This window comes from Pan paniscus, chromosome 8 (genome assembly GCF_029289425.2).
Source record: "Pan paniscus chromosome 8, NHGRI_mPanPan1-v2.0_pri, whole genome shotgun sequence".
Taxonomy (NCBI): domain Eukaryota; kingdom Metazoa; phylum Chordata; class Mammalia; order Primates; family Hominidae; genus Pan; species Pan paniscus.
This window is the reverse complement of record NC_073257.2, coordinates 80983174-80997794: the sequence shown is the minus strand read 5'-3', so window position 1 is coordinate 80997794 and position 14621 is coordinate 80983174. Positions and strand designations below refer to the sequence as shown.

The window sequence follows — 14621 nt, the reverse complement described above, 5'->3', positions numbered from 1 at the left end:
GATGATCAGCTCCTTCCACAGGAAGATACTCCAAAGGGATCCAGAGTTTCCCAGGAACGCCTCCAACATCTACCCACAAGGAGCTCAGCAAAAACGGGCTTCGCTGGTAGAATGAGACTGGAGCATTCAGATTATTCTCCTGCCTCTTGGATGGAGACCATCAGCATACCAAGGTCTCCCGAAGCCTCTGCACTCATGAAACCTGTTTAAACATGGTATCCAAACACACTGAACTAGGAAACTCTCTTTCATGTAATCCCTACTTACATCCTACAGAACTAGTGTTTCTGTTCCCTAGAACAATGCTATTAACTTCCTTGCACTTATACGTGGATTTTTTTAATGACTTAAGGAAATTTGTTTCCAAGAAAAAATAATACATGTAATATGCTAACATTTATGTAAAAATGGAGGCAGATATGTCTATCCATATTATTTGTAGATTTATAAACTATCTATAGAAGGATCAGAAAACTGGTCACTGCAGCCATTTCCAGAGAAAGGCAATCAGTGGTTGGGATAGGGAAATGAGAGACTTTTTCCTGCATACCCTTTCATACTATGTGAATGTGTTACAGGAGCAACCCACCAAGTGAAACTCAAATTAAAATAAAAGGTACTAAAAGTAATATATATTTAAAAATCAAAAACAGGCCGGGCATGGTGGCTCATGCCTGTAAGCCCAGCACTTTGGGAGACTGAGGCGGGCAGATCATGAGGTCAAGGGTTCAAGACCAGCCTGACCAACATGGTGAAACCCCGTCTCTACTAAAAATACAAAAATGAGCCGGACTTGGTGGCAGGCACCTGTAGTCCAGCTACTCAGGAGGCTGAAGCAGGAGAATCGCTTGAACTCTGGTGGCAGAGGTTGCAGTAAGCCAGGATCGCACCACTGCACTCCAGCCTGGGCAACAGAGTGAGACACTGTCTCCAAAAAAAAAAAAGCAAAAAGCAAGAACATTTACAAGTGCACATGTGCACGTACACACACACCCCACAGCCATATTCCATACCAGAGATAAAACAACCACTGTTGGCCGGGCACGATGGCTCATGCCTATAATCCCAGCACTTCGGGAGGCCGAGGCGGCAGATCACCTGAACTCAGGAGTTCAAGGCAAGCCTGGGCAACATGGCAAAACCCTATCTCTACTAGAAATACAAAAAATTAGCCAGGCGTGGTGGCTCATGCCTGTAATCCCAGCTACTTGGGAGGCTGAAGCATGAGAATCGCTTGAAGCAGGATGGTGGAGGTTGTAGTGAGCCAAGATCACACCAGTGCACTCCAGCCTGTGTGACAGAATGAGACTCTGTCTCAAAAAAGAAACAAAAATAAATAAATAAATAAAACAAAATAACCACTGTTAATATTTGGTGCTTGGGCCGGGAGCAGTGGCTCACGCCTGTAATCCCAGCACTTGAGCCCAGCCTGGGCAATGTGGTGAAACCTCATCTCTACCAAAAAAACCCCACAAAAATTAGCCAGGCTCATAACCCAGTCTTGAAATAAATAAATAGATAAAAATTTAAAAATAAAGTAAAATAAAATAAATAGTTGATGCTTGTACTTAGTCCCACTTCTCTATTTTTGCTTTTGTTGCCTGTGCTTTTGGTGTCATATCCAAAAAATCATTGTCAAAATCTATGTCATTAAGCTTTTCCCCATGTTCTCTTCTAGGAGTCTTAGTGTCCAGTCTTACATTTAACTCGTTTTGAGTTGGCTGTTGTGGATGGTATAAAAAAAGGGTAGAATTTCATTCCTTTGCATGTGGAGATTGTTTTCCCAGGACCATTTGTTGAAGAGACCCTTTTGTCCCCATTGTGTGTTCTCGGCACCCTCAAGGAAGATCAGTTAACCGTATATGTGTGGGTTTATTTCTGGGCTCTCTATTCTGTTCCATTGCTGTATATATCTGTGTTTATGCTGGTACCACGTTTTACTTACTATATCTTTGTAATACCTTTTGGTTTTTGTTTTGTTTGTGTGTGTGTGGTTTTTGTTTTGTTTTGTTTGAAACGGAGTCTCACTCTGTGTAGTGGCGCAATCTCGGCTCACTGCAACATCTGCCTCCTGGGTTCAAGCGAATCTCCTGCCTCAGGCTCCAAAGTAGCTGGGATTACAGGCTCCCACTACCACGCCTGGCTAATTTTTGTATTTTTAGTAGAGATGGGGTTTTGTCATGTTGGCCAGGCTGGTCTCAAACTCCTGACCTCAGGTAATCCACCTGCCTTGGCCTCCCAAAGTGCTGGGATTATAGGCGTGAGCCACCATGCCCGGCCTGTAATGTATTTCGAAATCAGGAAGTGTGATGCTTCAAGCTTTGTTTTGTATTGTTCTTTTTTTCAGGCAGCCCCCAAGCCAGAGACTCCCAGCTGTGTTTTTCTTTCTCAAAGTCATTTTTGGCAGAGGCCAAAGTGGGAGGATTGCTTGAGCCCAGGGGTTCAAGACCAGCTTTGGCAAAAGAGCGAGACCCTGTCTCTACAAAAAAATTAAAAATTAGCCGGGTGTGGTGGCATGCACCTCTGGTCCCAGCTACTCATGAGACTGAGGTGGGAGGATCGCTTGAGCCCAGGAGATCAAGGCTGCAGCGAGCTGTCATTGCACTGTTGTACTCCAGCCTAGGTGACACAGCAAGACCCTGCCTCAAATAATAATAATCGTTTTGGCTATTTTGGGATCCTGTGTGAGTCCATACGAATTTTAGAATTGTTTTTCCTATTTGCATAAAAAAGCTGTTGGGATTTTGATAGGGATTGCATTGAATCTGTAGCTCACTTTGGGTAGTATGAACATTTAAAAAATACTAAGTCTCCCAATCCATGGATATGGGATGAAATTACTTCAACACAATAAAGGTCATATGTGAAAAGCCCACAGCTAACATCTTATTTAACAGTGAAAAACTGAATGCTTTTCCTCTAAGACTGGGAAGAAGACGCAGATGCCCACTCTTGCCACTTCTTTTTTTTTTGAGACAGAGTCCCGCTCTGTTGCCCAGGCTGGAGTGCAGTGGTGCAATCTCGGCTCACTGCAACCTCCGCCTCCTGGGTTCACACCATTCTCCTGCCTCAGCCTCCCGAGTAGCTAGGACTACAGGTGCCTGCCACCACGCCCAGCTAATTTTTTGTATTTTTAGTAGAGATGGGGTTTCACCATGTTAGCCAGGATGGTCTCAATCTCCTGACCTCATGATCTGCCTGCCTCAGCCTCCCAAAGTGCTGGGATTACAGGCATGAGCCACCGCGCCCGGCTCTTGCCACTTTTTTTCAACGTATTACTGGAAGTCCTACCCAGAGGAATTAGCCAAGAAAAACAAATAAAAGACATCCAGATCAGAAAAGAAGTAAAATCATCTCTGTTTACAGATGATGTGATCTTACATAGGAAACCCTAAAGATGCTACACACAAAAATTCTTAGAACTAATCAGTTCTGTAAAGTTACAGAACCCACACTGAACATAAAATCAGTTGCATTTCTATACATTAACAATAAACTATCCAAAAAGGAAATTAAGAAAACAGTCCTAGCTCACGCCTGTAATCGCATCACTTTGGGAGGCCGAGACGGAAGAATCACTCGAGCCCAGGAGTTCAACACTAGCCTAGGCAACACGGTGAAACACCATCACTACTAAAAACACAAAAATTAGCTGGGTGTGGTAGCACCTGCCTGTAGTCCCAGCTACTGGAGAGGCTGAGATGGGAGGATCACTTAAGTCTGGGAGGTCGAGGCTGCAGGGAGCCATGATCACACCACGACACTCCAGCCTGGGCAAAAGAGCCAGACCCTATCTCAAAAAGGAAAAAAGAAAAAAAAAAAAAAAGAAACGAAATGAAAACAATCCCATTGACAACATCACCAAAAGGAATAAAATACTTAGGAATAAACTTAACTAAGGAGGTGAAAGACAGGCATACTGAAAACTATAAACACTTATGAAAGAAATTAAAGAAGGCACAAATAGATGTAAAGACATGCTGGTGTTTGTACCGTGCACTTTTCAAAGTGTTTGCATAGATGGTATCTTATTGGAGTCCGATGCCAAATCTGTGCAGTAAAAAGGGCAGGCAGAATACCTGCCAACACATGAGGCAACCAAGGCCCCAAGAGGACTGGATGAGAAGCTGGTCACTCAGCTGCTTAGTGACAAGGGATTAGATCCTAGGTGTCCTGCATGGCTCCTGAGGTCTTTCTCAGATGTCAGATCTGCCACTGAACAAGCACCATGGGCACTCCCGTAGGCCCATGGGGGCTTACATCACCCTTCCAAGGCGCCACCATTCCAGACAACCATTGATGAAAGATAATGCATACTTCAGGTTGAGAAGTATCTACCATGTATATCATGTAAACAGGATTATAAATATAATCACATACATGCACTTTATTGCATAATACTCTTCAGTGACCTCAGGCTCAGATGCATGAGTAGAGTACTCAGGGCCCATTCCACGTCAGCCCCTCTGCAGGCCCTTTGTGCCAACGCCCACCTCCCGCTCCATACTCCAGCTGCACCCAGAAGCTTGTGGTTCCACATGTGGGTCATACAACCGGGACACATGCCCCACTCTCAACTTAAAATGTGCTTCTCACTACGCTAACATCTACTTATTCTGTGTATCTTAGTTTAGGCATCACTTCCTCCAGGAAGTCTTCCTTGAATACACATACACATATGCATGGGATTCTTGATCAGCTATCCTTTTATTGCTCCCTATAACTGTGTATCACTTATTCATCCATCTGCTCCCTAGACTATGAGCTCCTTGAGGTCAGGGCATGAGCCTTTTGCCCCTCTGTATGGACCAACCAGTCAGGCTGGGCAGAGGGTAAATGCTCAACGCATACCTAACAAACGACTGCAAGCGCAAGGGCAGCCCAGCATGGTGTGGGTGCTTCAACAACTGTGTAGCTTCAGTTGCCTGGTGAAGGGGGAATGGTATTAGAGAACCAAGATGTCTGGGCAGTACTAAGAGGAAGATATACTTCCCCTGTTTGTGGAAAATATCTTAAGCAACTTTGGTGTGAGCTTCTGTCTGTTCTTCCCGAGGCCTCCTGACACAGATGACTGGGAGGCTGACCCAGGTGAGGCCAGGGCCAAGCTAGGTGGGAAGGCTTAGCCAGTCAACAGAGTCAAAGTGAGCAGGAAGCCGTTCACACCTAAAGAACTAGAGGCCCAGACAAGTGAGAGGATAGGCTGGGGGGCTCCCAGCAACTTAGCAGCAGGGTTGGTTGCAAACTCAGGCATCAGAATCCCAGTACAGGCTCCTTCTCCGACACCAGGCACCCCTTGGGACCTGGGCTGAGGCACAGGACAACACACGGCTGTGGACGTGACCAGCACTAAGCACAAAGGACAAGACAGAAGGACAGACAGAGGTCTTGAACATAAGTATATGTCAGGCAAGCAATGATTAGCACAAGTCTTAACAGAGACAGGTTTGTCTAGTGAACAAGAATCCGGACCCATTCTCTTCTTCCTCCATGCTGGAAATTGCCTTGTATTCGTTGTTTTCCTGATGCTGACTCTGAACCAGGCACAGGCTGAAGGTTCTCAGGTACCTTATCTTCAAAACAACCTGCAAAGGGGCTACTGTGTCCTCATTTGTAGCCATGTAGACAATGGAGCTGAGAGAGGTTAAGTAACTAGCTCAAGGACATACAGCTAATAAATAGCAGCACAAAAAATTGAACTCAAGGGCGGGGCGTGGTGGCTCGCGCCCATAATCCCAACACTCTGGGAGGCCGAGGCAGGTGGATCACAAGGTCAGGAGACTGAGCCCATCCTGGCTAACACAGTGAAACCCCGTCTCTACTAAAAATACAAAAAATTAGCCTGGCGTGGTGGCGCGCGCCTGTAATCCCAGCTACTTAGGAGGCTGAGGCGGGAGAATTGCTTGAACCCAGGAGGAGGTTTCAGTGAGCCGAGATCGCACCACTGCACTCCAGCCTGGGCGACAGCGCGAGACTCCATGCAAAGAAAAAAACAATTGAGCTCAAATTTTCTTCACTAACCACAGTGGTTCTGGGTCATCTGGAAACTTTAAACTATAGTTTTCAGTGACTCCTCAAGTCTCACTTTTGCTGCCTGTAACTGAAAATAATTTTGCACTGGTGTTTTTCAGTAGGAATGCGCATAAGCGGAAGGATATCGAAAAGGCCCAATGCATAATACGATGAGAAGGTAGGTAACTTAATGTGTTTAAAAACAGGCTAGGCATGGTGGCTCATGCCTGTTATCCCAGCCCTTTGGGAAGCAGAGGCAGGAAGACGTTCACACCTAAAGAACTAGAGGCCCAGAGAAGTGAGAGCCCAAGAGTTCAAGACCAGCCTGGACAACACAGGGAGACTCCATCTCTACAAAAAATAAAAATAAATTAGCCAGATGTGGTGATGGGTGCCTATAGTCCCAGCTGCTCAGGAGACTGACAAGGGAGGATCACTTTAGCCCAGGAGTTCAAGGCTTCAGTGAGCTATGATCGCGCCACTCACTCTAGCCTGGATGACAGAGTGAAACAGTCTATTTAAAAAATAATAATAAAGCCAGCCGGGTGTGGTGGCTCATGCCTGTAATCCCAGCACTTTGGGAGGCCGAGGCGGGCAGATCACTTGAGGTCAGAAGTTTGAGACCAGCCTGGCCAACATGGTGAAACCCCGTCTCTATTAAAAATACAAAAATTAGCTGGGCATGGTGGCGGGCGCCTGTAATCCCAGCTACTCAGGAGGCTGAGGCAGGAGAATTGCTTAAACCCAGGAGGTGGAGGCTACAGTAAGCCGAGATTGTGCCACTGAACTACAGCCTGAGCAAAAGAGCAAGGCTCCATCTCAAAATAAATCAATAAACAATAGTAATAATAAAGCCTGGCCGTGCATGGTGGCTCACGCCTATAAGCCCAGCACTTTGGGAGGCCAACGCAGATGGATAACCTCAGGTTTTGAGTCTGAGACCAGCCTGGCCAACATGGAGAAACCCCGTCTCTACTAAAAATACAAAATTATCCGGGTGTGGAGGCAGATGCCTGTAATCACAGCTACTTGGGAGGCTAAGGCAGGAGAATCGCTTGAACCCGGGAGGCGTAGGTTGCAGTGAGCCGAGATCACGCCACTGCACTCCAGCCTGGGTGACAGAGTGAGACTCCATCTCAAAAAACAAAAAAAGAAAAAATAATTCCAAATAGTGGTTATCTCTGAGAATCGAGGCAGAGCTGACTGGGAAAGGACAGGAGGGAACTTTCTGGGGTAATGGTAATGTTCTAATCCTGCTAGGAATGTGGGTTACCACATGTATGCATTTGAAAAATTTATCAAATAGTAAACTTAAGATGTGTGCATTTCCCTAAATATAAATTTCACCTACAAAATTCCATTAGCTACGAAGTGCTGTAAGATGTCCTACTGTCATTCAAGGTAGGACTTCAGAAATAAAACAGAATAGGAATCAGACCACTCCCTTTCCTTACCATTTGTACACACTCCCCCACACCATTCCCTAAGTCACAGAACAAATAAGAACAGTGGTCCAGAGACTTGCCCAATTCTTGCAGCATCAGGCACCGAGTACCCTAGCACTGTTCTTCCTCTCCCAAACCAGATCCCAGGATAGATTCTGAAACCAGTCAACATCTAGCGTTACTGCAGATACCACACTCTACACTCCTAGAGTACTTGCAATTTTGCCTGAATATTTCTCTGTGATTGGAAGGCCATGCTCAGAGGGATTTGGGGGATCAGGTAGGAAGAGCACGAGGAGATGTGGAAGATCCTCCCATCACTTCCCTTTGGCCAACCTGATGTGCCTGATCTTCAGCACCTCCCAAAACACAAAGAACTCCTGCCTAACTAAAGGCAGAAACTGCAGTACCCAGAGGAGTCACTGTGGGATGGAGAGGATTGTGTGAACCAGCCAGCTTCCAGAACATGGCCTCCCACTCAGCTATCCCCTCTTGAACTAGATGTGGAAAAAGAGCCTGACTCTATTTCCCTTGAGCAGAGGCAAATCTGAATGAAAGATGCATTAAAACACAGAAGCAGGCCGGGTGCGGTGGCTCACGCCTGTAATCCCAGTAAGAGAAGAGAGACAGACCCTCTCATATTGTTTTATAATGCTTTATACTTAGAAAAAGAAAGTAAAGCAAAACTAAAGGCAGGTAGCCCGGCGCCTAGGAATCAGACCCGAAACCAGTCCTGGGCCTGCCTGACCTAAGCCTGGTAGTTAAAGACCACCCCGACCTAACCGGTTATGTTATCTACAGATTCCCGACATTGTATGGAAAGGCATTATAAAACTTCCTGGTCTGTTCTGTTTCACTCTGACCACCAGTGCATGCAGCCCCTGTCACGTACCCCCTGCTTGTTCAATTGATCATGTCCCTCTCACATGGACCCTCTTAGAGTTGTGAGCCCTTAAAAGGGACAGGAATTGCTCACTCGGGGAGCTCGGCTCTTGAGACAGGAGTCCTGCTGATGTTCCCGGCCAAATAAACCTCTTCCTTCTTTAACTCGGTGTCTGAGGAGTTTTGTCTACGGCTTGTCCTGCTACACCAGTACTTTGGGAGGCTGAGGCGGATGAATCAACTGAGGTCGGGAGTTCCAGACCAGCCTGACCGACATGGAGAAACCCTGTCTCTACTAAAATTACAAAAAAACTTAGCCGGGCGTGGTGGCACCCGCCTGTAGTCCCAGCTACTCGGGAGGCTGAGGCAGGAGAATCCCTTGAACCTGGGAGGCAGAGCTTGCAGTGAGCTGAGATCACACCACTGCACTCCAGCCTGGGCGACAGAGTGAGACTCTGTCTCAAAAAAAAAAAAAACCACAGAAGTGGCTAGGCAAGGTGGCTCATGCCTGTAATCCCAGCACTTTGAGAGGCAGAGGCAGGAGGATTGTTTGAGCCCAGGAGTCTGAGACCAAAATGGATAATATAGCGAGCAAGACCTGCCTCTACTGAAAAATTTTTTTTAATTAGCTAGGCATGGTGGCGCGCAACTGTGTTCCCAGCTACACAAGAGGCTGAGGTAGGACGATCATTTGCACCCAGGAGGTCGAAGCTGCAGTGACCCATGATTGTACCACTACACTACAGCCTGAGTAAGAGAGCAAGACTCTGTCTCAAAACAAAAAACAAAACACAGAGAAACACCTAGAACAGTACCTGGCTCATGAATGAATTCATGAAGCAAGTATTTAAAAAGAGCCACCAGCACTTGGTGCTTTCTTTTTTTTTTAATTTTTTTTAAGACATTTTCCCTCTGTTGCCCAGGCTGGAATGCAGTGGCACAATCTCCACTCACTGCAACCTCTGCCTCCCGGGTTCTCCTGCCTTAGCCTCCCAAGTAGCTGGGATTACAGGCACGTGCCACCATGCCGGGCTAATTTTTCTATCTTTAATAGAGACGGGGTTTCACCACATTGGCCAGGCTGGTCTCAAACTCCTGACCTCATGTGATCCACCTGCCTCAGCCACCCAAAGTGCTGGGATTACAGCCAAGAGCCACCAGGCATGGCCTGGGGCATTTTTATTCAGTGAGAAAAGATGAAAGGCCCTGCTGGGGGTGACAGGGTGGAGACACCCCAGCTATAAATTTCAGAAGGGAACAAACTTGTTTGGCCAAGTGGCCGCCCACCCCCACCGTTAATCTTTCCTGTCCCATTAGGTGTACTCTCAGAGTGGCAACAGATTCTTCCAAACAAATACAGGTGCCCCACCTCCCTGCAGTACCTCCTTCCCCAGTGGCTCAGCTGGTTAGGCAGCAGTCTCCCTCCAGCTTCCAGAACTCACTCTTTCATTTGTTAATGCCACTGGCTAATGAAAAACAGAAAACAAAACATTTGAGCCAGGTGCGGTGGCTCACACTGGTAATCACAGCACTTTGGGAGGCCGAGGGGGGAGGATCCCTTGGACCCAGCAGTTAGAGACCAGCCTGGGAATCAGAGCAAGGCCCTGTCTCCACTTAAAAAAAAAAAAAGAAAAGAAAAGAAAATACAACATTTGAGGACTGGAGCACAAAAACAGAGTTAGCCCCTTGTTAATCAAGCTAAAGATCCAATGTCTCTCTTTTTAGAGAAATACTCTCTGCCTGGGAACTACTTTCCTTACCAGAGGAAAGGTAAGGTAGAGAGAATGAAATCAGAGAGAACTAAGGCAGAAAACTTGGAGAAAACATAAACCTCTGCATGACTTAAGTTCAGGTCTACAACTGGGGCTCCAGTCACTCCAGTCGGCTTGGCTAGGGTGCTCCCTCCTCTTACCTTGTAAGTCCCAGGTCTTATAAGACCCAAGGCAACACAGCTGGACTTATAAAGCTGACCGCCATCCCTCTCTCCCTGCATTTTCTGCCTGAGCTGGCCAGCAATACTTCCTATACCCTAATGCTTTTATGCAGCAGTAAATTACCCTTTAAAAAAACATCTAGCCAGGCGCAGTGGCTCATGCCTGTAATCCCAGCACTTTGGAGGCCGAGGCGGGCGGATCACCTGAGTCAGGAGTTCGAGACTAGCACGCCCAACATGGTGAAACCCCATCTCTACTAAAAATACAAAAATTAGCTGGGCATGGTGGTGGGCACCTGTCATCCCAGCTACCGGGATGCTGAGGCAGGAGAATTGCATGAACCCAGGAGGTGAAGGTTGCAGTGAGCTGAGATCGCGCCATTGCACTCCAGCCTGGGCAACAAGGGTGAAACACCGTCTCAAAAATAAATAAATAAATAAATAAACAAATATCTATGGCAAAGAGATCAGATTGACTCTTTTTGTCCTTTTCTAGCATTTTGCTCTTTCCTACAAAATAACAGTGAGAATGGAGCAACAACCTGCAATAGTCCACAGCAGCTCTTTCCCCGCCCTCCTGGAAGTCAGTGCTGCAAGAGGCAAGAGAGCAAGCCGACACAAACTTTCAATTCCTTTTGGGGAAAGCAGCTTCTCCTGCCTTCGCCAACCTCCAGGACTCTAAGGTAGCCCAAGAGCTGCCTCTTCTCTTTTGATATGAACCTAGGGACCCCAAGTTAGACCAGAAATCAGCAATTAGCAACACTATTCAAAGCAAAAGCATCCCCTTTGTCCCCCATGTGTATCCATCACTCAGCATCAAATAAGATCTTTCTCCATTTTGCTCCTCAAAATGTCCTAATGGGTGGCTTTGTCCAAATCCCAGCTAAATGTTCAAATTCGTATCAGGACTCATTAAAAGCTTCAAAATCTGTCCTTGCCATGGTCAAGGCTTTAAAAAAGGAACAAAAATATTATAAAGAACAAAAATCGTCAGGCGCGGTAGCTCATGTCTGTAATCCCAGCACTTTGGGAGGCTGAGGCAGGCAGTTCACTTGAGGTCAGAAGTTCGAGACCAGTCTGGCCAACATGGTGAAACCCTGTCTCTACTAAAAATACAAAAATTAGCCAGGTAAGGTGGCGGGTGCCTATAATCCCAGCTACTCCACAGGCTGAGGCAGGAGAAGCACGTGAACCCAGGAGATGGAGGTTGCAGTGAGCCAAGATTGTACCACTGCACTCCAGCCTGAGCAGCAGAGAGAGACTCTGTCAAAAAAAAAATTAAATTAAATTAAAAACAAAATTTAAAAACCTCAAAATCATTCCTGCCAGAAGACCCAAGTCAAGGGTGATGACCCGGCGGAAGTCCACTGTGTTGCACACCCCATAGATGGGGTCATAGTGTCCACTGCATCCTGAGTTGTGCTATGAGGCAGCATTACCCACTGGGCAGAAGAGAATGGGAGCAACAGGTGACGTGTGATACATATTTCAGACGGCAGCAAACAGCACCAACACAGACACCAGCATTTACCACTGCTCACTGGGGCATTAGTGGCAGCCCGTGACTTAGCACAAGCCCTCTCTTATTTCGCCCCCAGGTCTAGACCCCCCACCCTGCATCCCACTCCCTCTCTGTAACATACTCTATGCTCACCCTTTGAAAGGGGGGACCTGAGAATGTAACCACTAATTCAAACCAGAAAAACTGAGGATGCAGAACTGAAAAGAGTTTTTCATCGAGCCTGTCTGAAAGACCTCTTCGCTGGTGAGGATTTTGGCTTGGCTACTTGGCTCACTGCTCTCAGAGCCAGAAACTTATTTTCTTCACTCCTGCAAGTAAAAGGAGAGGAAATGTGTATATGTGGTTTTGCAAAGAGCTCTTTTTTGAGCTTAAGAAAAACGGGGGCGGGGTGGGGAGGAGAGGGAACAGACAGCATGGAGGTGAGAAGTGAAGGTTTAAAGCACTGGCTGCTGGGATGTGGTAATACCATCTCTGAATGGATGATACAGTTATCGGTGGGTCAGGTGCTTGCTTCTTGCTGCCCTGTTTTCAAATCCCTGGAAATTAAATAAGTGCTTTTTTTCTTTTCTTTCTTCTTCTTTTTCCTTTTGAGACGGAGTTTTGCTCTTGTCACCCAGGCTGGAGTGCAATGGTGCGATCTCGGCTCACTGCAACCACCACCTCCTGGATTCAAGTGATTCTCCTGCCTCAGCCTCCCAAGTATCTGGGATTACAGGAACCTGCCACCACGCCCCGGCTAATTTTTGTATTTTTAGTAGAAGCGGGGTTTCACCGTATTAGCCAGACTGGTCTTGAACTCCTGAGGGGTTTCAGCATGTTAGCCAGGCTGGTCTCTAACTCCTGAACTCAGGTGATCCACTCGCCTCGGCCTCTCAAAGTGCTGGGATTACAGGCGAGCGCCACCGCGCCTGGCCAAACAAATGTTTTTTTTTTGCGACTCCTTCTCCTCGGATGGAAGAGTATGATTTATGGACTAATACAGAGGGGTTCCTTGGTAAGAATGAAAATTAAGCGCGGAACAACTGGTGACTTGTCAACACACCATCAAATGGCCCTTGCAGCCTCACATAAATGCAGACAAGAACCAGGCTGTTACAGGGAGCTGACACACCTGCCTGGGTTTAGTGCCCAGAGTCAGAGACCACTCACGGGTGCGGTGGTTTAGTTTCTCAAATGAGAAGCTATTTTATGAAAAAAGGCAAAAAGCTGCTGTTGTCTAACAAACAGTTAAGTTTGAAAAGACTGGGAAGGTGGAATCCTGTCTATTCAGCTAAAGGGATGAGACGCTACTTGTTTTCCCCAAGAAGTTAACGACCCCAAAGCTGCTAGGTCCCGACCCAAGACCACCACACTGCAGAACATGAAAACCAGAATGCCGTCCGCTGCAGATCTGTGGTTCAAAAAAAAAAAAATAATAAAGCTGCCAGATTTGGTAAACTCTGGCCATTCCCCTGGGGTACCCTTCCTAACCGCCCCGGTGGAGCCTAGACAGTGGCCCCTAGCCCAAAGCCTCTCTATCCAGAGCATCACTTTTCTAAGCAGAAAGTTCCTTCTGTGCACTCCACGGGCTTTAAGAGTTGAGGAACGGACTCAGCCCGGAGCCAGTCCTAGCAGCGGCCAGGCACACCTTGGGGACTATAGCTGCAGTGTCCTAGCGGGAGGGAACGTCTCCGGGGCGTCTTGGCCCCCCGGACCGGCCGCCCAACCGCAGCCCCCGGGCCCTCAGAGCAGCGCCTAGCCTCTGTGGCAGAAGACGGGGCCGCGCTCGCCCCTGCAGCGCGGAGCTCCGCGCTCACAGCTGGCGCGGGACGCCCCTCCCCTCCGGGTCCCGCACTCACCCACCGCCCTGATGCGGAAGCCGCGCGGCGGCCGCAGGGCCCGGCGCCGCCAGGCATCGCGCAGCACCTGCAGGCAGGCGGGGGGCGCGCGCACCAGCAGCACCCACCGCCGCAGCCAGCCCTGGAAGGCCAGCCGCGAGGCGGCGCGCGCCAGCCGCGCGTTCCAGAAGCAGCGCGCGTTAGCGCGACGGAAGGCGCGGAATACCGCGCGCCCACCAGGCTCCTCCGCGGCCCCCGCCGCCTTCTGCGCTTCTAGCCGGCACAGCACTAGCGCCAGCGAGCCCGGCGCCAGCTGCACGGGCCGGGCCATGCTTTCGCCGGCGGCCGGAAGCCCGCAACGCAGGGCCTCGGCGAGCGCGGCGGCTACGACGCCGCTCGCTCGGCGGGAGGATCGGCCGACTGCGCGCGGGTCAGCGGCGCTGGCTGCCGGGGGAACGGAGCTCCAGGGGGCGGGGCCGACTGCGCCTGGCGGGCCGGGGGTGGGGCAGCCGTGCTTAGGCCGGCGGAGCGCTGTGGAGGAGATTCCAGAGCCCAGCGTTCGGCTTCGTTCTCCACACCCGAGCCCAACTCGGCCCCCTGGCGATGCCCTCGACTTCCAGCCGCCTCGAGGTCCCGAGCTCCCCTTCCCCCAGGGGCGCGCTCTGGGGCTTTTCCAAGTCCTGGGGCTCCCCGCAGCTTCCTGGAGAGCCTGACTGCGTCCATCCGCCGTGCGAACTGCAGCGCCAGGAGTCCCCAGGGCGGGGAGACTTGCCTTCGACCTGGCTTTGGGGCCGTTCCAAGTTAGCAACCACGAGGAACAGCCTGAGGGTGTCAGCGGGGGCCTGGGAGGTGTGGGGGTTGAGCAGGAAACCTAGGTTTGAGTCTCAGTTCTGCGCCTAAGCTAGTTGTTTGTTTCTATTTTTGTTTTTTGAGTCGAGGTCTCGCTGTGTTGCCCAGGCTGGAGTGCAGTGGCTATTCACTGAGTTCTGGGCTCAAGCGATCCTCTGGCCTCA

The 14621-nt window shown here is 48.9% G+C and overlaps 1 protein-coding gene across 3 annotated transcripts in view; it reads right to left on the bottom strand.

The window, feature by feature from the left end:
* Positions 1-14078, bottom strand: part of STOX1 (storkhead box 1) — a 54853-nt gene extending 40775 nt beyond the window's left edge. For 2 of the 3 annotated variants that reach the window (XM_034930696.3, XM_034930697.3), the window contains exon 1: positions 13630-14070. In XM_034930696.3, the coding sequence (XP_034786587.1) occupies positions 13630-13939 (310 nt within the window). In that variant the 5' untranslated portion in view covers positions 13940-14070. Of the gene's footprint in view, positions 1-13629 lie in introns of all 3 variants that reach the window. The other variant, XM_034930698.2, reaches the window with a different exon arrangement.
* Between the last annotated feature and the right edge of the window lie 543 nt (positions 14079-14621).